The sequence below is a fragment of the Thalassophryne amazonica genome, chromosome 7, assembly GCF_902500255.1.
Source record: "Thalassophryne amazonica chromosome 7, fThaAma1.1, whole genome shotgun sequence".
NCBI lineage: Eukaryota > Metazoa > Chordata > Actinopteri > Batrachoidiformes > Batrachoididae > Thalassophryne > Thalassophryne amazonica.
Genome location: NC_047109.1, coordinates 34329589 through 34351589, shown reverse-complemented (window position 1 = coordinate 34351589; position 22001 = coordinate 34329589). Strand labels below are relative to the sequence as shown.

Here is a 22001-nt window from a genome sequence, read left to right as displayed (position 1 = left end):
TACTGAATGGAGCTTCAGCACACTTGGCACAAGTCCTGAGATTACGGTCGTTGTTTTAATGCGAAGCGGCCAGTACACCTGTTGCTGCAAGGACAGACTTCTTGCGGCAAAATCCACAGCACCGCACGTCTCGGCAATCGGAGCCCCAGAGCTCCATGGACGCTGAGAGAGGTTTATATATTTTTAATGACTGGGATTCTTTGCGGGTCTCGCCTCCATATCCCGCGATGGTACCGGAAGCGAAAGACAGTAGATTTTCATTGCGACACCACTCAATCAAACGGGCGTATGAAAAAGTCCCCCAAAATAATTTTCAAGCACAAATAAAAGAAATGTGTACTCACCAAACGTGCCACAAGACAATATGAAGTTTTAAAAAAGTAGATCCTTCCGTATAAGACAAGAAAAAATGTGCAGATACAATCTGACGTAAATCCACAAATTACAGTTGGTGCGCAATGCATGCTGGGAGAGGGTCTTGTCCGTGTTAGCTGTAAATTTGTCATTTTCAAATGAAGATTTCTCCGTTGAATAACAGATCTGGGCTTGCAGATTTACTTTACTACATTCAGAAGGATCTCGTATAAATGTAAGTCATTTTTTGTTCAAAAAATCTGACTGCATTTTTCTCAATGCAGGTCTCCTTTAACAAAATTTGGCCCTCCAAATGCAGGCAATAGGCAATACTCGCACCTGGAGCGCTGCAGCGCGGTTGTGCTCAAACTGGAGCGCCGAGACTTTGACATTGGGATAAGGTCTCCCCGATGGAACCGAGGACGTCTCATTTTGGGAAAAAACTGTTTTGGTCAGTTGTAGTATGTCTGTCTGTTTTACAACGTTTGGAAAGAGATGTCATTTGATTTAAAACGGTGATTCGCTTTGAAGTTATTGATTTCTGAATGATCAGGCTTTCCAACTTTACTCGGCAGAGAGCCGCAGCAAATCCTGCAACACGCACACACACGAAGCAGAGGATATTATCATTATTATTATTTTCATTAGGGACAGTAACTAAAATTTACAAACCAGAGAAGCTACAGATATTAATGTTCCAGTCCACGACAGAGAACCGCGTCGTTGGCTGCCCCACAAAAAAAAACGCATATTAATGACGAATGAATAAAAACTGTCTGTGTGATACGGTGGATGATTCTCGCCCCTGCCTGGAACAGCAGAAAAAGAGTTTAATCAGTTTCATTAGAGACTTTAATCAGCAGAAAAGGTGAGTCACGACTGACATATTTAAATGGCTTTGATATTGGTTGATGAACAAACAATCAATGCAGAAAAATGAAAATTTTCCCATTACACACCCTCAAAAACATCGTAATGGCCCAACTGCAGTGTCATTTTTTATTAGAACAGCGTAATGGACCGTTACGCTGTTATAATGCTGGTGAGAACTCTGGACCCACGGTAGTTCTGTGGTGTGGTGGATGCCCGACACCAGTACATGCTACCAGACCTGACCTGATTTGCATTTCAGACAAGCTACAGTAGAGGATAGATATGTTCCATGAATTATGTGAACTGGGATAAACCCACCTCCACTTCTGCACTCTTTCAGTGTTGAAATTAGGCTCCAAACATTACTTATCAGCAGCCTAGCAACTTACTTTATTTTAATAGTTTCAGGTAGGGGTTAAGATAAAGGGTTGGGTTTAATTTCTCTGAAATGCAAAAAACTTTGGAAATTTGAGCAAAACTTTCGCTGCTCCCAGAAGTGTTGTTCTGTAAAAGAATTCCAATGTAGTCCAATCTCAATTAAAGAATAACAGACTTTATTATATGGCTACGACGCTACGTACACTCTGAATGGTTGACTTCCGGTCTGATATTTTCCCATATCAGACTGTTACCATGACAATTGGTTTGGATCGAGTATCACATTTGCGAGTTTATTTACAATTTTCACGATGCAAAATAAAACAGAACAAAAAGCGAACAAAGAAATTATGAGCGACAAAGAGGACCATTCTCTGAGCGAATCTTACTACACTGACGAGTTTGAACTGGAGGAATTAACAGCTTATTACACTGACGAGTTTGAATTGGAGGAATTAACAGCAAACAAGCTCGAAGTACAGATGCAAAATGTAGGTACTCGCGTATGACCTAAATATGGCGTCCGTTGCTGTGGATGTATCAGCGGTACATGGCCTGAGAGACTTTCCAGGCAGTAGTGGTGAGTTTGCAATTCGTGGAATGTGTTTATTTTTTGACAATCAGGAATCCCCCTATTTGATGACGCAGTTGAAATACCGCCTGCAACCTCATTTTCGAGCGGCATTCCTGTGACAAGTAGAAGTTGGGAAATTCCGTGATTGAAAAATTGCGTTGATAAAGTCGAAGAAATTCACCTTGAAGGCGAGTAAGATCGGTTTTCAAATCATACAGAACATGTCTTTCATGTAATTACATACCTTTCTGCGAGGTTTGGTGGTGATCGAAGTCTTCGCATGCGTATTATTATGATCTGCAAAACTGATGTCGAGTCAGCAAGACAACGGACATGGCGAAATTTATGTTTTTTTTTAACCTTGGAAACTACTGTCAAAAAACAGTTTATACAGCTGATTGTTGCAAATCACACATTTAAATGAGATAATAATTTGGTTTGACAGAATGTCCATAATTTTAAAATGTAAACAATGAGACACCGGCCACGGCTTTCTGGTGTTTGTCCCTTAAAGCACACAGACGTAAATTACCAAGATCGTCCCACCTTCAAATGCTCATAACTTTCTTCATATTTGACATAGAACAAATATTTAAACACCATTTTGAAGGTCTCTATAAGCTCTCTATAAGCTCAACCAGCATTTCTGTTTCAATTCCTTTAATTTTTTTTTGTCACGTACCTACAAAATGAAGACCAACAAGATGAAAGCCAGCTTCGAACAGGCATATAATAAACAAATTGGTAACCTCACTTAGTCGGTCTGTACAGGAATATCAGACCTCTGTGTTTTTTTGTTTGTTTGTTTTTTTTTTAATGTTAACACCTCGGACTGATATTTTCCCATACAGACCTCATGCTTGGTTCATAAACCTTTAGTATTTATAGTGGATTGTTCCCTTTGATACAGATGCTGAAAATGCTTTAAAGTTTTTCAAATATGCTTACATCCACTTCAGAGATTGTGCATTGTGTAATTTGGGAGATATTTAATATAGGAAGTGGGTGTCTACCATGAAAAAAAAAAACCCCACCCCATGCAAAAAAGAAAACTGCAATATATACTGTAATTTTAACATCTTTCGAAATATTAGAATGTAATTGTTTTGACTTCATGATTAGTTTTGATGAACCCTGCATTGAACCCAACATTCAAGTTTATGATATATAATGCTCCTGACTTGGTAGTACTTGTTTTAGAGAAGTCACAAAAGCTACATAAGTACTGATATTATTACAGTGATCATGCAATTACACATGTAATTTCAAGTCACAGCATGGCAAGTTGTAGTAAATCAAGTGTCATGGCCAAGCCAAAACCAAAATCTCAGGCTAAAGAATTTGATAAAACCTTTGACAATGGTTTATGTTTTTAAAGTTTTTGAAGAGCATGGCCTCCTCCTACACATAGCGGAATAGCCAGATAATTGAAAATAGACCATACTTTTTTACATTAAAGGGGGTATTTTCAAGATATAGGATTAATTTTGATGCCAAAATGCTGGTATTAATATTGTGAATCATTTCCCAAGTGGATGTATTGAAATTCTGACTTGTGATTTTACCACCTCCTGTTAGTCCATCAAGATTTTTCGTCATTTTTTATTGATTTAAAAAGAGCAATATTAGCCAACGAGCCCAGGGGTGCCTAAAATATTTAATTAATCTCACCCAGGTGCAGCAGTCACAGGGCGTGAGGCGGAGGTAGGTACACCCTGGACAGGACGCCAGTCTGTTACTCAGGTACACCAACGTTAATTGTTAGCCAATTAGCCAACAGGTGAACATCAACCACCAGGTGAGAAATGGTACAGTCTGTCAACTGTGAGCTGGTGACTTCTGGAATTAAAACATTTATGTCTCACTTAACCAGTTACTTTGTAGGAAACTAATTTGCTCTTTTTTATTTTTTGTTTTTAAATTCCCGGTGTGAATAAAACGTTACTCACCAAAAAAAACCTCATTCCTTCCAACACGATCATGTCACGTTGCTCAGCAACATGCCGCAGGGAGCGCAGCACTGACTTCCTCGAACGCCAGGTGGAGGACGAGTCCACTTACCCTGACGGGGAGGTACGATTTGTTCTTTCTTTATATATATTGTTCTGCATTTGAAGGGCGTTTTACCTATCATCTTGTTTTAGATTACATATTTTTCATTTATATTAAAACACAGGATGACAATAAAACATCCGAACAGGAAATACGTCAATATATATGTTATTAGCATATTAACCCACGAAGCAAATGGTACATTCAAGTCTGGCTATCAGGAACTGAATTGGAAAACCATATGACAACGGTATTTTTTATTTTTTACATCATTTGTTGTTTTCTTTAAGTCAAGTAAATTATATGCCGTCTATATTATTAAGCATAAGCGCCATATAACACGCTTCACGTTCATAATCAAATTTGTGTTAGAAGATACTATTTATTTCACGGTTTTAACTTCACCTAGCTGTTGTTTAGCACGCTAGCTAGCACATTTTATAGCTGCAGCGAAGCTTTGAGTAGTATCAGGCCACTTAAATACACGTTATTGCTTTCCGTTTCCAGAGAGAAACACAAGATGAGTGCAGGAGACTGGAACCCAGCTGCCATACCTACGAGTTGTGAGGACGTCCATGGAGATTGTCGGTGGATGTCTATGGTGTGTCACATAACTTCCATTTATTTCAAGAACTGCAAGAGCAGCTGAAAATTTAAAGTGCACTTAATTTCAGTAGGAATAATTGTTCATTATTACCGCCACCATCTCAAGCTATGTCTTGTGCAGCATGCATGTAGATCTTTGTGATATCACAAAAGTTTAATATCCGAAGATATAAAAGGAAAACAAAGTAAAACAATTTTGAATCAGCTCTCCATATCTACCTCAAATTGTAACGAACTCATCCCTGACTCAAGGACCATATCCCCACAAAATTTCCTCTAAATTCATCTTTCACTTTTTGAGTTATTGTGTCCATAAACCACAGGCTACATATACTGGACAAACTCTCCGTGATGTCACCCATAGGGTTTCTATAATGACCCAGAAGAGCTGTTTTGGACCTCAGAAAAATAATACTCTGCCAGTGCTTCTGCTTCTTATGTACGTCACAGTTAATGCATAAGTAGGTAAAAAGGCAGTGCATGGTTGAGAGCATGCATAGCCTGTGTAGGGAGAATGAAGCCTGAGCACGCCATGGACTATGATGTTTACAGATGGCATTGTGTTCTATAGTGAGAGTAGAGAGCAGGTTGAGTCCAGCCTGAAAAGGTGGAGATATGCTCTGGAGGGCAATTCCACGCCGAAGTGGACAAATGAAAAAATGTAAAAGTCATCAGTATTTGACTGGCATCAGTTGGGATGATACGTCTAAGGTCTATACCTCATTTATTCATGGAGATGAATTTATTTCAATATGTGTTTTGTTTTTTTTTTGTTTTTTCAGCAGATCATCATGCAATTGAAAAGTACAAAAATAAAATTGAAATAAAGGGTTTATCTACTCAGACCCTAACACTTAAAGACAGCAGTAATTTAAAGTGTTTTATGCTTACTGAAAGGTTCAAGGCCTTGTCTAATGATTTCACAAACATTCAATACCAGATATTTGTCGTTTTTTCTGAAAATGTATTTCCTGGCATTGAAGTAAAATATGTAACGTCAGTGACTAAAAAGGTTCTATGTTTATGCTGCAAAAATGCCTTTGGAGATATTAATGTGACCTATTAATTTCTCCTACTAGGCACTGGGAGAAGCCTGTTGAGTACTTGTTTCAAGCTCTATGAGTTTTATGTAGGACGTTATGAGGGTGTAAAGTTCGTAACGTCAGTGACACTAAAACTTTGATGGTTAAGAGGAGTGACTGTTGAGACAATGGATAATTATCTTCATCAACACAAGATGGCAGCACATTGGAAACAGCAGCAGTTTAGCCTGTTTACAGCTGCACTGTACTACTCGGGCGAACTTCATGCTAAAGTTATCACATCCGATAATCTGACTCACCAAAGAGACTTTGATTGCTTACTTGAGCAGACTGCTCAAAGATATGCCAGCATCTGTGCAAACAGTCTAAATTTGGTCCGGGTTGGTCCGACCTGCATGACTTCAGATTACTTCAATTTATATGATTGATGATTTAGTAGTTTGATACATGCAAATAGACGTATATATCACTATCAAACATATTTGTCAACTGTCAAACATATTTGTTTAATTATCATATTCTCATCATAAATGTGGCTAAAATCAACTTCATATAGTTCTTTATACTTCAATAAAGCCACAGTATAAGGTATGGCACATAATACCTGATAGTTTTCATGCACTCTTTAGATGTTTAGAGGTCAAGAATCCGTAACGTCAGTGACCCGTAACGTCAGTGACGCAATTTTCCATTCGTACCAAGTTCAGAAATCATTAATTTTGAATTAAAGTATTGTGGATGATTTTGTCAGTATTGTCGTGGTCCTTCTTTTGGTCGTCTCAGGATGACTTCTTTTAGCTAACATAAACTAATTGCAAGTGATTTGCTAGAAAAGGACACAACACTTTGGAATAATTCAGCCTTAAGCAAGATAAAATGCACAGAGTTTTTAAGTTTATTTAAGCCTTCGACACAGAGCTTATACAAACTGAGTCCTCTAGAGAGACTGAATATGTGACGACCGCGCTCATCTATTTATTGGAGACCCGCGGGCATCGCTCCTCCTTCGACTTTTTTATTTATTTTATTCCCAAAACATGGTTTTCTATTGGAAGCGTCCTCTAGTGAACCCTAAGCAGGTGTTAGGCCATTATTTCAATGTGACAAACGCTCCCATTAAAACTTGAAGGATTTACAACTGATTTTTTTAAAAGACCTTCGGCCACAGGTGCAGCTGGCCTGAGGCCCCCTGCACGTGGCCTGCGGGAAAGCACCTAAAAGGCCTTGGAAAGCCCCTGACAGACCGAATGACTAATAGAGCCCCTTTTTTTGGGGGGTTGAACACCTGCTAGTTCAGCCAGAGGACATACAGTTCAGATCAGGACACTTGATAGTTCATCATAGTTCAAATAAGGACCTAAAAATTCTTCTACAGTCCCTCCTCTGGGACTCGAAAGAGTCCCATTACATCAACTATACTCTTGGGTTGTTTACTGACAAGACATCCTCATTTGTGTATTGCAATAATAAAAAAAAGAAAAACATCACTCGACTTACTGATAACTCTGGTGCGGATATGAATATAAGTGATACTTCACACGGTAAATATATTTAAGTGCAGGTGAACCTATATACTAAAGCACAAGGTGATCAATTAGCTGGATTATATCAACGCAAGGTGACATTCAAACATTGAGTTTTGGTGTAATTCAAGGCACTTAAAATGGCCACATAAAACAAGTTACATCAACCTCTTAATCATGGCAAAGTAAAGGCATTACATTGGCATTAGTGCAACCAATCATCTTCTGGCATCTATTGTCTCACTCAACCAGAGGCTCCAACCCATTATACTTGGTTCTACATATTATTTTGTTAAAGCGTCACACATTTATTACTTAAATGCATCAAATAACCCCTATGTTACCACTATTTAGTCAACCAATCAAGAAACTATTCTAAGGTTAGCGCAGCTATATCTAGTTAAATGATAAACACAATAAATGGTTTCCCTTCATGTCCGTCCTTAAGGCATTTGCCTTAATCAATCATATAATGGTTTTCATTATAGGCCATTTCTCAACATTTTCCACTTTGTTTTTCGTCTTTTTCAGCTTGTTTTCTAATGCCCTTTTTGGCCAGACGCCAAATTTAGGCGATGCATGCCTCTTGAGGCATGCTATAATTTAAGAAAAAAAAAAAGGGGTCCCTATGGTGCATTTTTACTACTAAATCTCCAAACACGCCGTGTAAGGGTCCCCTTTTTATAACTTTGCAATGTGATATCTATGTGTATGCATTTAGCTTTATTTGTGTTACGCAGATGATGGTAAGGACAGACATTTACCCGACCTTCGTTACTAACATATATCCTTCTTTGTTTTTATTTACACTCAGATTTCTGAAACCAGTCCGCAATTCAAACTCAAGAACCAAGATCATCGTCCGTTTTCAGTGCCATTACGTCAGTCCGCGCTCCTTAGCATTTACTCAGCGTCTGAAGTTTTGGGAGAAGTTGGGGAATATGGGGAGGTTGGCCTTTCAGGGGTAGTGGGGGAAGGATCAGGAATTCTGGCTTTCAGACAGTCGCGCAGTTCTCTGATGGATCTTTCCAGCTCCTTGTGCTGCTTGGCCAGGTTGTACAGGGCCCCCAGAGAATTCTTGCCCACATTCAGGGTGGTGGTGGCCAGCCCTAGGTGTTCCCTCTCCATATGCTCCATCATGCTGGCTAGCATGTCCATACTAGACTGAAGACCACACAGTTGAGTATGGAGGCCCTCTTGAGCACAAGAGATGTTGGCATTGTCACGGTGTATCCTTAACAGGTATGCAGCTGTCTGACTCAGTTGTGGCATGAGTTCCTCAAATAGTCCATGGGGAATGTGATTTGTGAGGGGCAGGAGCTGCTCCAAGGTTTTTGGAGCAGACTCTTGTGGAAGACAAAGCTCTCGAACCAAGATTGCCATGTCCTGTGGGGTGACCATGACCAGATTAAGGTTGTGCAGTCCAGGGGACAGGAAGTACAAGGGGGAAGGCATCTCGTGTGTGGGGGGAGTATTGCTGATGTCGCTCGGGCAAGTGGTTGGGACACTCTGGGCATTTAGCAGCCTGTACAAAGCTCCCCTCTGTCCTGGTCGGTGAGTTCGGCTAAGGTCCACCCCTGCTGATCCTCCTCCAGAGGTACTGGGCTGATCGGAATATCTCTCCTGCCTTGGGGGTGGAAAGCTGGGGACAGGTCCTAGCAGTGAATTGGGTCTAGGATGCACTCGGGCGGTTGCTGCATATGGCTGACCTTGGCTGCCTCCCCTGGAGGGTATCGTTGCCACTGGCACATGTGACTGTCTCCATGGCATCTGCGGAAGGGGTGTGTTCCCGTGGCCAAAGGGTCCTTCAGATGATGGTGGAGTCCTCGGGCCGACTCTTGCTGTAGGCAGATTCTGTGAAGCCGTCATCGCCAGGTGCTGGAACGATGAGGATCTTTCTGTTGCCAACTGGTTTAGCTGCTGGATGGATGGCGGCTGTGGCGACCAATCATGGCTCGACCGTCCCTCCAGTATATCCTCTTCTCCAAACAGTTCTGAGAGTCCAATCAGACTTGATAGAGGCAGATCAGGCATGAGTCCCTGATCAGGGGAGTCTGGTCTCTCAGCCATACTCCTGTGTCCTATTAATATACATATACGTTCATTATTACAGCTCCATGTCATTCTTTCAGATACTGTCTATCCTATCCCTCATTGTTGTGGGTGCATGTGTGTGAATGTAAATGTGCGTGCATGTCTTCTTCCTCGTCTACAATATCACCAAGCATGGTCCATCCCAGTCCTCCCTATCTGGGGTATACGCCACAATATTAGGTAGCGGGGGGCTGTCGGGGAGGATAATTGGTATTTCATCCATTTCCATATATTCTGGTTCTCTGTCTATTTCGTTTGTGCTTTCTTCTAGGGCTCGGACGGCTAACAGTGGGAGCTGTCCTACTGCGGATGAAATCAACTTATTGACCAGAAATTTTATCAAGGGAATACCACAACATATTACCAGCAAGACCGCCACCCCTGTTAGTGCCAAGACTACACCTATCTGATAACCAGTCTTTCCATGATATCCACCCTCTCCTTAGAGCCCCAAACAGTGAAAATAGTGGGCCAATATTCATTCCATTCCCTACAATGTATCCAGAATCGTCAGTTTCATTTCTCCCTCCTATGGAGTTACTTAATAGTTCCTGTTGCATCTCTTCAAGTGTGATTAAGAGCTCTGTCAAATTTCTGTCTTCCCCTGTACGCATGGGAATAGCTGTGCAACATTCGGTGGCTTTGATCATAATACAAACTCCTTGTTCATCAGCCATCATCATCTCGATAGCTAATCTATTTTGCATTGTCATTAGCGAGGTGGCGTGCAGTTCGGTTAATGCTCCTACAGCTGCCAATGTCCAATTCAAATATCTTTGTTGATTATACCACAAGTAATTAATCCACTGCACCTCCTGGAACCTAGAACGGACTTTTGGAGTAACCCCGAACAGAGCCAATGCCCATCCCCATTTATCCCCGTCTTCATCTGCTTTAACTCTGCTACTGTCTATGGCTTCTAATTGTCGGGGTATCCCTTCTGATATCCCGTTTCTTACTGTGACGTTGTAGTCTGTTTTAAGTGTCATTATTCCTCTTACGAAGTTCCTGTGGCATGGGTTGTATTGAATTTGGCATTTCAATTACTGTTATTGCTCCTGTGAGCATCACGGGAGCACAAAGGCCTTTCCAATTAGGGGGCAGCGATGACAGGAGTTTCCTTTTTTGTCCGCATATCCAAAAGATGTCAGCCAAGGGTACCGTTCCCTTAGCTAAATTTGGAGTAGATACCCATGAAGCATGGGTGAGATTCAGTCCAATTACAGACCCCCCTGTGGCCGGTACTATTTGTTCACACTGTATGCCTGCTCCTGGCAGGGTGTGACATACGGTAATGTTCCATGATGCTTTGGCCGGTTTATATTCTTGCTGCTTTTGCATACACTGTATGTGGTGTTTTGACTGGGTCGTCCCTACCTGCCAATCGCTTATGTATTGTGCTACTAAGCCTTTAGCTATACAGAATGGGTGTATCATCCCTTTCTCTATTTTAATCATAGGTGGAACGGTTCCTTCTGTACTTAGGGGCACTGGACAAAGTTTACTGTCGGCAGCATATTTTTCATCACCTACTGCCATTTTCATAACACATTGTGTATAGCATTCTGCTTGGTCTGAGTTATGTTGGGGGCTCCTATAACAGTTGTTGATATCAGGTAGGGGTTTAGCCTGAGGTATCACACCCTTCCGGTGACAGGCTATGCAAGGCTTTTCACTGATCTGCCTAGCCGAAAATTTCAACCATTGGTAAAATAAATTGGTCTTCAACCCTTGTGTGCGGGCTAGGTCTGTACTGGGATCCCATCTCCCTAAGTGACTGCTTGTTTCTAGGCTTCTAATTGTCCTCTTTTTCCTTGGTTTGATTTTTACCCATTTTGTGGCTTCATGTACTGTAACAATTACGTCTTGCTTGGTTTCCCTGCATCCTCTTTTATCACAAATTACCTCTATGTTGAGTGTTCCCTCCTCTTCACATTTGATGCTAATGGCTTCGCCTAATATGTAATCCCCCAGCTTTCCCTGTATTCCTATGTTCTTGTAGGCTTTTGATTTAATGTATACCAAATTATATGTTTTTCCTGTGTTTAGAATGCCTTGTTAGTTGCTATTGCGGCCATGGCCACGGCACAGTCCGTTGTATGTTTTGGATGTCTATTTTCTCCCATACTAACCACCAGTAGTATTGTCAATCCCTTGAATAATTCCTTAATCATTGTTCTGGTGACTGGTGAGATGTGCTACTAGATGTGCTACTGAGTGAGCCGTCGCTAGATGAGCTGTCACTAGGGATGTGTGGTGTATCTGTGCTTTGTCTGGGTTGTACTTCCTGTGGTTCTTCTGTTGGTAAATCTACTGAGTTGCTGTCAGAGTCTGATGTCTCCTGTGGCCTGTCTATCTGTCGGTCTGTATCTCTGTCTGTCTGTTGGCCTGCGCCTCCAGTTGTTTCTGAGTCTGCCTCTGAGTCTGTCGCTGCTCTATCTGGCAGGGATCCACTACTCTCTGAAGCTGTGCGTCGTCTTTGTTCAATCAGTCTCTGTAAGCACCTTGGCCGGTGTTCGCCTGGCTGCAGGGAGGCGTGGCCTTCCCTCTGTGCTGCTTCTGGCTGCAGGGAGGCATGGCTGTCCCTCGGTGCTGCTGTAGGGTCTCTGGCTTCTCTTGCTTCCCCCCTTGGCCCGGCGGCTCTGCCAAGACGAGCTTGCCGAGGCCGCAGGGGCGCTGGGCCACCAACCCTACAGCAGTGGTTTAAATGAAACCAAGTGTCCTTACCGTCTACTTTGACTGCTGTACGTGAGGCAAGAATAACTTTAAAAGGACCTTCTCGGCGGGGCCTGTCCCACTTCTTTTTGAACACTTTGACGTAAACCAGATCACCAGGCTGGATGCTCTGATTTTCAAGTGGAATCTCTGCTTCTCTGTCTTCTGTAGCACCTTTTACCTGCAAAAAGATAGTTTTGTGTATTTGGGTTAACTGTCTCAGATAATTATGCCATTCGTCTTGTAGCTGCTCCAGCGATGGTCCTTCGTAGGGTCCTCTCAGGTATGGAATAGGCATCGGTCGACCTGTAAGAGCTTCAAATGGTGTCAAATGGGTTAGTCGGTTAGTTTGTGAGCGCATTGACAATAAAGCAAGCGGCAACGCATCCAGCCAGGTTAGTTTGCCATTGCTGTCTGCTATGATTTTTGCTAGTTTGTTCTTTAAAATGCCATTAGCCCGTTCCACCGCCCCATTTGATTGAGGGTGATAAACACACCCAAACTTCTGTTTGATACCCAATTGTTTGAATGTTTCTTGTGTAACCTTGGCTACAAAAGCCCTACCGTTGTCAGATGAGATAGTATCTGGAATGCCAAATCTTGGAAAGACGTCTCGGCACAAGAATTTGGCTACCGTTTTATGGTCTTGATTTGCAGAGGCTACTGCCTCAATCCATCGGCTGAACCTGCATATCACTACCAAAACATATCTCATTCGTTTAACTCGGTTTTCAGCTCCCATGTCTATGAAATCCATCATAAGATGTCTGAATGGCCCATCAGGGACCGGAATGTGGGCTAAAGGGGCTGTGAATGATTTCCGGACATTGTACTGTGCACATACCTCACACTCATTCAACAAACGGTCCACTGTAGCTGCCATATATGGTGACCACCAGACAGCTTTTAGTTTGTTCATAATTTGGACTCGCGAACAATGATCGGGTCCGTGGGCCCAAATGATTGCATGTCGTAATAAATTGATGGGTAACACAAAATGTCCATGACTACTACGCCACAGCTTGTCTGCTGGCCCCTGACTGCGTGTCTCAATAGCGCCTCGTTTAACCCACATTCGTTTTTCTTCTCCACTGGCCCTACTTTGAGCCACTATCAGTGCGTCAAGTGAAACCAGTGGGGCACAATCTTGGATGGTTAGTAGGGGAAACATATTTTCCCCTTGTGCTCCTTTGCGAGCTGCGTCATCTGCTAGGTTGTTACCTTGAGCTATGATGTTATTATTCTTTTGATGACCTGCACATTTAATGATGGCTACCTCAGACGGTAATTGGAGAGCTTGTAACAGTTGGGAAATTGCTTCTCCATGAGTGACAGGGGTGCCATCTGCTCTCAGGAATCCCCTTTGTTTCCAAATGTTTGCATGTACATGACATACGCCATAAGCGTAGGCTGAGTCTGTGTAGATATTAACACGTTGATCTTTAGCTATCTGGCAAGCCATAGTTAAGGCTTTGATTTCTGCCAGTTGGGCTGAACAAGGCTGATCAATTCCTTGGGACTCCAGTAATTCAAAGGTCTCGCCATCCGTGTTTAGTTTAACAATCCCCATACCTGCATGCAATCCCGCGGCATCCCGAAAGCATGAGCCGTCCACGAACAGGGTTAGATCTGCATCTATGGCGTGATTATACAAATGTTCTCTGGCTCTCAAAAATTTCTCTGTCTCTGCCACACAGTTATGTGGAGTACCATCTAACGGTGTGGTCAATTTGGTGGCGGGATTCACCATGTGACAACGTTGTATTGTTATTTCTGGAGCGGACAACACAACTTCATATCCAGTGCGTCTAGCTTGTGTTAAGACAAAACGTTGACTGGTTAGCAGGGCATGTAACTGATGCGACGTGTACAACGTTACTGCATGTCCCATGATTATGGATGATGCTTTTGAAATGCAAAGGCAGCTGCTGCTAGACCCTGATAGCATGGTGGCAATCCTGTTTCAATGTTGTCAAGCTTTGTAGTATAATAGGCCAATGGTTGTTTTCCTTCATTTGTTTCCTGCATTAGTACAGCACAAGCATAACCAGCTTTTTCAGTAACATACAAATGGAAAGGTTTCCCATAATCTGGGTTACCTAACGCGGGAGCAGATTGCATGTCTGTTTTTAGGGCCTCAAAAGCTCCCGTTGCCTCATCTGTCCAGACGAGGAGAGCTACATTGCTTGTTTGCCCCACTGCTCTAATCATGGCACGCAAAGGTGCAGTTTTTATAGCATAATCACAAATCCACGGCCGACTGTACCCTGCCATCCCAAGGAATGAAAGCATCTGTCCCACTGTTTGGGGTTTGGGAGCCTTGATTATAGCCTTCACTTGGCTTGGGGCTATACATTGCATGGTCCCACACAACTGTCTTCCCAAGTATTCTACTTGTTGTTTGCAGAACTGCAATTTGTCCTTACTTACTTTATGACCTCCATCTGCCAATGCATGCAATACAATTAATGAATCTTTTTCACACTGTTCTTGAGTCTCTGATGCAATAAGGAGATCATCCATATATTGCATCAATGTACTGGGTATGTCAAGGTGTTGTAAATCTTCAGCCAGGACTTTGTTAAAGATGGCTGGGGACAGGTTCAGTCCCTGAGGTAGCCGTGTATACGTTAGCTGTTGTCCCAGAAATGTGAATGCAAACAAATGTTGTGAGTCTGGGTGCACAGGCACACTGAAATAGGCTGAACACAGATCTATTACTGTGTACCATTTTGCTCCAGCAGGGATGCTTGATAGTATAGTATGCGGATCAGGTACTATAGGTGCATCCATTTCTATTATTGCATTGATAGGACGCAGATCATGTACCAGCCGATACTCTTTGGTATGTTTTTAGGGATAGGATAGATAGGAGTATTGCAGGGGCTTGCAGTTTTATTAAAACTCCAGCTGCCATTAGTCCCTTAATTACTGGTTTTATGCCTTCAATAGCCTGAGGTTTTAATGGATACTGCCTTTGGTGAGGCAGTTTTGCTCCCGGTTTTACTTTTATTTTTACTGGTAAGGCTGTTTTACTAGTCCTACATCTGTTTTGCTTTTGGACCACACCACTGGTGGTATTTGCTCTAACAATTTCTCTTGTTGGGCCGATAACACCATCTGTCCCTCTGGTCTAGGATTGAGCTCCACTTTTTGAGCTATAGCCTCATCATTTACTTTTAAGTTAATTCGTATAAACTGCTGGTCTTTTGACAGATGTACTTGTGGACTTTCCATGTTTTGCCATTCTTCAACTTCTGAGGCTGTCTTTACCATTGGACCTAGGTCATGGGATTCGTACTTTTCTGAGACTAAAAGGGTCACATGAGGCATGGCATTCGGCACTTGATATCATTGTTGTTCAGCTGAAGTTAGCTTGACAGAAGCTGCGGCCCCTTGGGGGCCTAAATAAATTTCTGTGGTGGTTATGTGAAACAGCTGTTGATTCATCAATGCATCCCAGCAGCATGCATAGTCAGTCTGTTCTTGTTTGGCATCGAACATCAGGGTGACATGTAAAGGTAAACTAGGTGTATATACTGCTGCATAGTGTTGTTCTGCTCAGGGCTTCCATTTTTGCCATTCCAGTTGGAGATTTGAATTTTCTGATTGTAACTTCAGCCAGTATACCATGGGTTGCACAGGTCGGACCTTGTTTTCCATGTCTATAAGCACCATAATGTTGGTGAGTGCTTCGTCAGGAAAGTGTATTTGCAGTCCTTGATGGGTACACACTATCTGGGTTTGTAGCTTACATAAAATGTCTCTTCCCAGCAAATTCACAGGTGTATTTTGTGAGTATAACGGGTGCTTCAATTGTTTTTCCTGCAATTGTTACAGGAAGTGGGTGTGTAAAAGGTATTATTTGAGTTTTCCCAGAGAAGCCGATGGTCTTAATTACAGACCCAGAGAGGGGGAGATGAGCGCCCATTTTCCCTATGCAAGAGTATGTTGCCCCTGTATCCACCATGAAAGGGAAATCTCTGTTTTGTATATTAACGGTGACGGTTGGCTCTTCCTTAGGTATCATAGAAATAGCCAATGCCACCGTTTCCCCCTCTGTCTTCTCTAGGCCCCCCTATTGCCAATAGGCAGAGGGTCCAACCCAAGGTCGGGCTGGATAATTTCTCATTCGATGTCCAGGTTGTCCACAGCTCCAACACTCATTAGAGGGTTGATCCCCTATTGGGGGTGTTGGTCCCATAGGCGGTCCCGCTTGACTGTTCCTGGGAGCTGAGTTTTGGAATCTGCTTCCAAATGAAGGTTGGTGAGATCCTCTTCGCCACCCTCCTCTTTGACCTTGAAAGTTCCGTGACTCTCCTCTCCACCCATGACTGTAGGTGGGTCCATTTCCGGGTGTGCCAGTGCTATGGTAGTGATAGTGATGCTCCACTGGTGCTGAGACTTCTCCTGTAGGAGTGCTTCCTGCTGCTCCTTGGGGGCTCTGTGTGGCTGTTACCACAGGTGCCTGTATGGTGGCAGCAGTGTTTGCCATAGGGCCTGTGCTTGCCGGCTCAGAAGGAACAGGGGTCATCATTGGTGCCTGGGTCTTTGTTTTTTCTTTCTTGCCTTTGGTTAGTTCTCCCAACTGCATCTGCACCAATTTTTTTCGTCAGGGATTTTGCTGCATCTTCTTCTTTTTGTTTTTCTTTCTTGTAGATTTCAAGATGGTGACAAATATGCTCAGAGTATAAAGCCCAATTCATTTTCGATAGTCCCACGACTCCATCTAGGGCTTTCTGAACCTCATCTGGTAGAGCCTTTTTTTACAGTTATTTTAAACAGGATTTCAGTTGCTGGAGAATGGTTCCATGCATTTCCTGTTTCCTCCGCCCATCTCTTCTGGAATCGGTGCAGGAACTTCTTTGGGCACTCTTCAGGTGTCCACTCCTCATCATCCAATTTAGAGGGATCCAAGACCTCAGGGTACTTTCTTCTCAGTCCTTCCCACATGGAGTTTCTGTAGCGATTAAAGGGGACTTCATCATGTTGATTAGTGCCCATCATCTGTGTTAGTCCAACCTTTCCTGCTAATTCTTCAGTGTCATGTTTTCCCATTACATGCATTAACAAGGCTTTTATGTCACCTAAAGACAAGGTTACCCCAGCAGTGCCTTCTTCTAAGGCAGTTATCCATCTCCCAGCTCCTTGGGTGATGTCTGGCCGCCTGTTGGCCAGCCCCACCATGTCTGTCCAGCTCCATGGGGTATACACATGATGACCATTTCTGACCACCAATGGGCATATGAGGTCTTCGTCCTCCTCTTCTTCTGTGGTGGCTCCATACTGTCTTCCAGACCGAGTGCAACTGACTGGTTCCAGGCGGTCCATCCAGTTGGTTATATCCTGTTCTAAAGCCCTTATATTTTTGGCTACACATTGTTGTCTTTGCCTGAGTCGGGCTTCTCTTGCACGCTCAATGACGACCTCACCAGAAATCTTCCGGGTGGGCGGCTCTATAATGTGATTCCCTCGATTGGGCGTCGATTGTTGTAATATTCTTCTTTCCTCGGCGTCCCTATGTCTTTGTATTCTTTCCTCCGCTAGCCGAAGTTGCTCAGCTAGTTCTTCATTATCTTTCTGGCTAGATCCAGTGTGTCACAGAAGCTCTTGTGCCACTCTTTGGAACCTTTATAGCCTGAGAAGGTCCAGTTGGCTGACTTATGGTGGGAGGGGACGGTTTTCAGTGGACCTCGGGGCGCAGGTGGAGACTTCAGGTCTTTCTCTCTATCTTCTTCTACTTCAGTGTTACTGTTATATGTGGCTCCCCCTACTGGTCGTCATGGGAAACCACTTACTTCTGGACTTGGAGACCTTGTATGATCCATTTGACAGATCGAGGACCTGTCTCCTTGTGGCTCTCAAGCTTTTAGTGTCAGTGTGAATTTGCCCTCCACATCCATGCCTTGGTCCTCTTCACGAGTGCCTAATACAAACTGTCCAGCTGTCTTTCCCATATCATGACGTTTGTATGGGGGTGGCTCTGCTTCCCAGCTCGGTGCACTGGTTTTGGTCTCTTTGGATTTTTCCTCTGCCATTTTTTTTCTCTTTTCTGCTGTAGCCTTTGTGCTTCCTGCTTGAACAAGGCCAAGACTTATTTTCTTCAGTGCGTTTTTTGTTGTTATTCACGTTCTTCTGCTGATCTTTAATTTCTTTTTTCTGTATTTCTACCGCAACTGCTTCACACATCACCGGATCAAATGATCCCTCCAAAGGCCATTGCCTGCCCCCATGTGACCTTTGTGCCACTTTCTCATACATTGGTTGGCCTTAGTGCGTTTTCCTGGATATTTTCTTAGTACTAAGTCTAGCGGGGTACTTTCCCGACCTTGACCTTGAGAGTTACCCATGTAACCCTGACAAACGCTATGTGAGGTGTTTCTATGGTGCTCTGGTAGTCCCTCAGGGGCTGTCCTGATCCAGACCAATAACTTGCCGGCTGTAACACCTGTTTTGTATTTTAAACCCTTAAAAGGATTAAATTTCCAACTGTTATGCCCGTCTTCTTTTTCTTTAACTAAATATGAAAATTTACCTGTTTCCCACCGAACCTTCCTTGAGACCACAGTCAGAGTCAACCTAGGAAACAGTTCTTCACCTGGATCGGTTGGCAGTGTTATTAAATGATTTAATGGTATGCTAATTTCTTTATTAGGATCAGCACAAAGCAGCTCCAGCCACGGGGTTAAACCCTGATGCCACAGACGTCTTATCAGCAGCTCCCAATTAATTAGAGGGAATTGTTCTTTCTTTTGCTTCAGATTGATTACCTTAGTAATCTGCCATAATTTCTGATTGATCTCTTGTTCGTCCTGCCAATGTTCTGCTCCTACCCTGTCAAAATAGGTCCTTTCCAGCCAAAAATGTGTCCTGATTCCATGGGTTTCGATGTCTCTGTCAGTCAAGTAATGTTCTGGGAGTATTATTTCATCATCACTTAAGTCTCCCATCAATGACTGTCCCAAGCATTGATCAGTCTGTCAGCTTTTTCACTATAATCTAAGCTTTAACTCTTTTGATTTATAACCAACTTTATTTATTTAATCCTCTTACAACCCTAACACTTCCTAATGTCTTTGCTCCCGACTTTCTATTTTTCCTTCAAGTTTTCTTTCTTTGAAGTAATATCTACCTTCTCTGTATTTACATAGCAGTCTCTTCTCCTGTCTTTTTTCCCCACTGTCTCTGTTTCTCACTTTTCCTCTTTGCCTGTCGTGCACCTCCCAAGTCCTTCTGTTGGGTCTAAACACCTCCTCCTCTCTTTCACATTAATCTTGTATGTCAGCCAGCCTGCAAGCCCTCACAGCTTGCCTGTAACTCCCCGCTTACTCTCCGCTCTCCCACTCAACAATCTTCAAAAGCTTTATACACAAAAATTATTTAAAACAAATTTCTATATATCTCTATCTAGACTTCTGCCACTTTTCACTCCGCGGCTTTAAACAACCTTTTTAATCACTTAACACCAATGTGTTCTGTTTAAGTATGTATCTCTTCTTCACGTTAGACAGCTTCTCCGGCGCTGCCAGCAACTCATATATTATTTTTTAACAAGCCCTCTTTGAGCGTACAATATTTCATTTACTTCTACGCCTTACCGCGCCTCGCGTGCGTATCCTTGGTGCCTTACTGCACTATTTTCTGCTTCATTAATTCTCATGTATTCTGCACTAACTCTCTATTTATTTATTTATTTTATTTTTTTTTATATAGTTTTTCTCTTTTCTTAAAAAATGACGTCCTTTATTGAGCTCTTTTTACTTACTGCCAGCTGTGCTTCTTTGCACTTTTCTCTTTAAATCTCTTTAACACGTACGGTATTTCTACTGCGCCCCCTCAGGCGCTTATCTTGTGCTTCCTCTGCACGTATTCTCTGTTAAACTCTTTTTCTCACTTATTTCACTTCAGTCTCCTTTTTCTTTAAATAACCTTGTATTACCTTGTACCTATTTGTCAGTATACTCCCCTAAATTAACCCCTACAGCGCATGCTATCAGCCGGCACGTTAGTAACGAATTTCAACACCAATTATTCCCCAAGCATCCAGGTTATTTCTCCATGCACTCTTTTCCGCACCAGAGTTCATGAACATTCCTGACCTTTCACTCACACAGACATTCTTTTTCCCGGGAACACACACACCTTCTGAGCATTTTATCTACAAGGCCTGATAACTTTTCAATCTTATCTTTTTTAGTCTCTTATCAATTTTCTTAGTCCAGGTTCTTTTGGGTAAGAGGCAATTAAAAATATCACCTGTCAACTTGGGCGGAAATCCCGACTCACTCCTCCAGATCGTGCAGAAGTTATAAAAGGTTTCTGCTTACCTTTTAGTCGTGATCACTGTTATTTACGGTCTGGAGGGATGAACTGGACCGTCCCAGGCTGCCGGAATGCCCCTGGACCCTCCTGAAGCTGGCTCGCCAAGTTCTGTCGTGGTCCTTCTTTTGGTCGTCTCAGGATGACTTCTTTTAGCTAACATAAACTAATTGCAAGTGATTTGCTAGAAAAGGAAAGGACACAACACTTTGGAATAATTCAGCCTTAAGCAAGATAAAATGCACAGAGTTTTTAAGTTTATTTAAGCCTTCGACACAGAGCTTATACAAACTGAGTCCTCTAGAGAGACTGAATATGTGACGACCGCGCTCATCTATTTATTGGAGACCCGCGGGCATCGCTCCTCCTTCGACTTTTTTATTTATTTATTCCCAAAACATGGTTTTCTATTGGAAGCGTCCCTCTAGTGAACCCTAAGCAGGTGTTAGGCCATTATTTCAATGTGACAAACGCTCCCATTAAAACTTGAAGGATTTACAACTGATTTTTTTAAAAGACCTTCGGCCACAGGTGCAGCTGGCCTGAGGCCCCCTGCACATGGCCTGCGGGAAAGCACCTAAAAGGCCTTGGAAAGCCCCTGACAGACCGAATGACTAATAGAGCCCCTTTTTTTTGGGTTGAACACCTGCTAGTTCAGCCAGAGGACATACAGTTCAGATCAGGACACTTGATAGTTCATCATAGTTCAAATAAGGACCTAAAAATTCTTCTACAGTATGTTGGGTATAAATGAATATCATACTTGGTTTGAACTCATCAATAGTTTGAGGAGAAACTTTGAATAAAGTTGCTTAATTTTTCATGATGTCCTTTTTTCGTAATGTAATGTAAACACACTCTTTTTCTGCCCTGGCACTAAGCACAGTGGGAACAGTGATCAATTTGTAATACAGTGAGAATAAGTAAAGGTAAATTGTCTCTTACTGTAAAACTCTAGAATCTAAGTAGAGGAACTTGGGAGCTATAGGGCTAAATGTCCGAAAATTCGTAACGTCAGTGACGCCGGAATTGCCCTGGAGAGAAAGGAAATGTAATTCAGTAGAAGCAAGACTGAGTACTTGTGTGTGAAAGAGAGGGAGCTCAGTCGAATAGTGCAATTACAAGGAGTTGAAGTGGTGAAAGTAGATGAGTTTAAATACTTTGAGTCATCTGTCCAAAGTAATGTTGAGTGTGGTAGAGAGGGGAAGGAGAGTGCAGACAGCGTGGAGAAAGGTGTCAGGAGTGATTTGTGACTGAAGAATATAAACAAGAGTGAAGGGGAAAGTTTACAAGACAGTAGTAAGATAAGCTGGAGGTGGCAGAGCTGAAGATGTTGCAATTTTCTTTGGGAGTGACGAGGATGGACAGGATTAGGAATAAACATATCAGAGGGACAGCTCAGTTGGGACGATTTGGAGACAAAATCAGAGAAGCGAGATTGAGATGGTTTGTACATGTGCAGAGGAGGGT

General features: G+C 42.6%; 1 protein-coding gene across 1 annotated transcript in view; it reads left to right on the top strand.

The window, feature by feature from the left end:
* Positions 1-4381: 4381 nt before the first annotated feature.
* pafah1b3 overlaps positions 4382-22001 on the top strand; it is a 69331-nt gene continuing 51711 nt past the window's right edge. The window contains exons 1-2 of the mRNA XM_034173989.1: positions 4382-4481; positions 4739-4832. Coding sequence (XP_034029880.1) covers positions 4752-4832 — 81 coding nt within the window. The 5' untranslated portion in view covers positions 4382-4481; positions 4739-4751. The remainder of the gene's footprint in view (positions 4482-4738; positions 4833-22001) is intronic.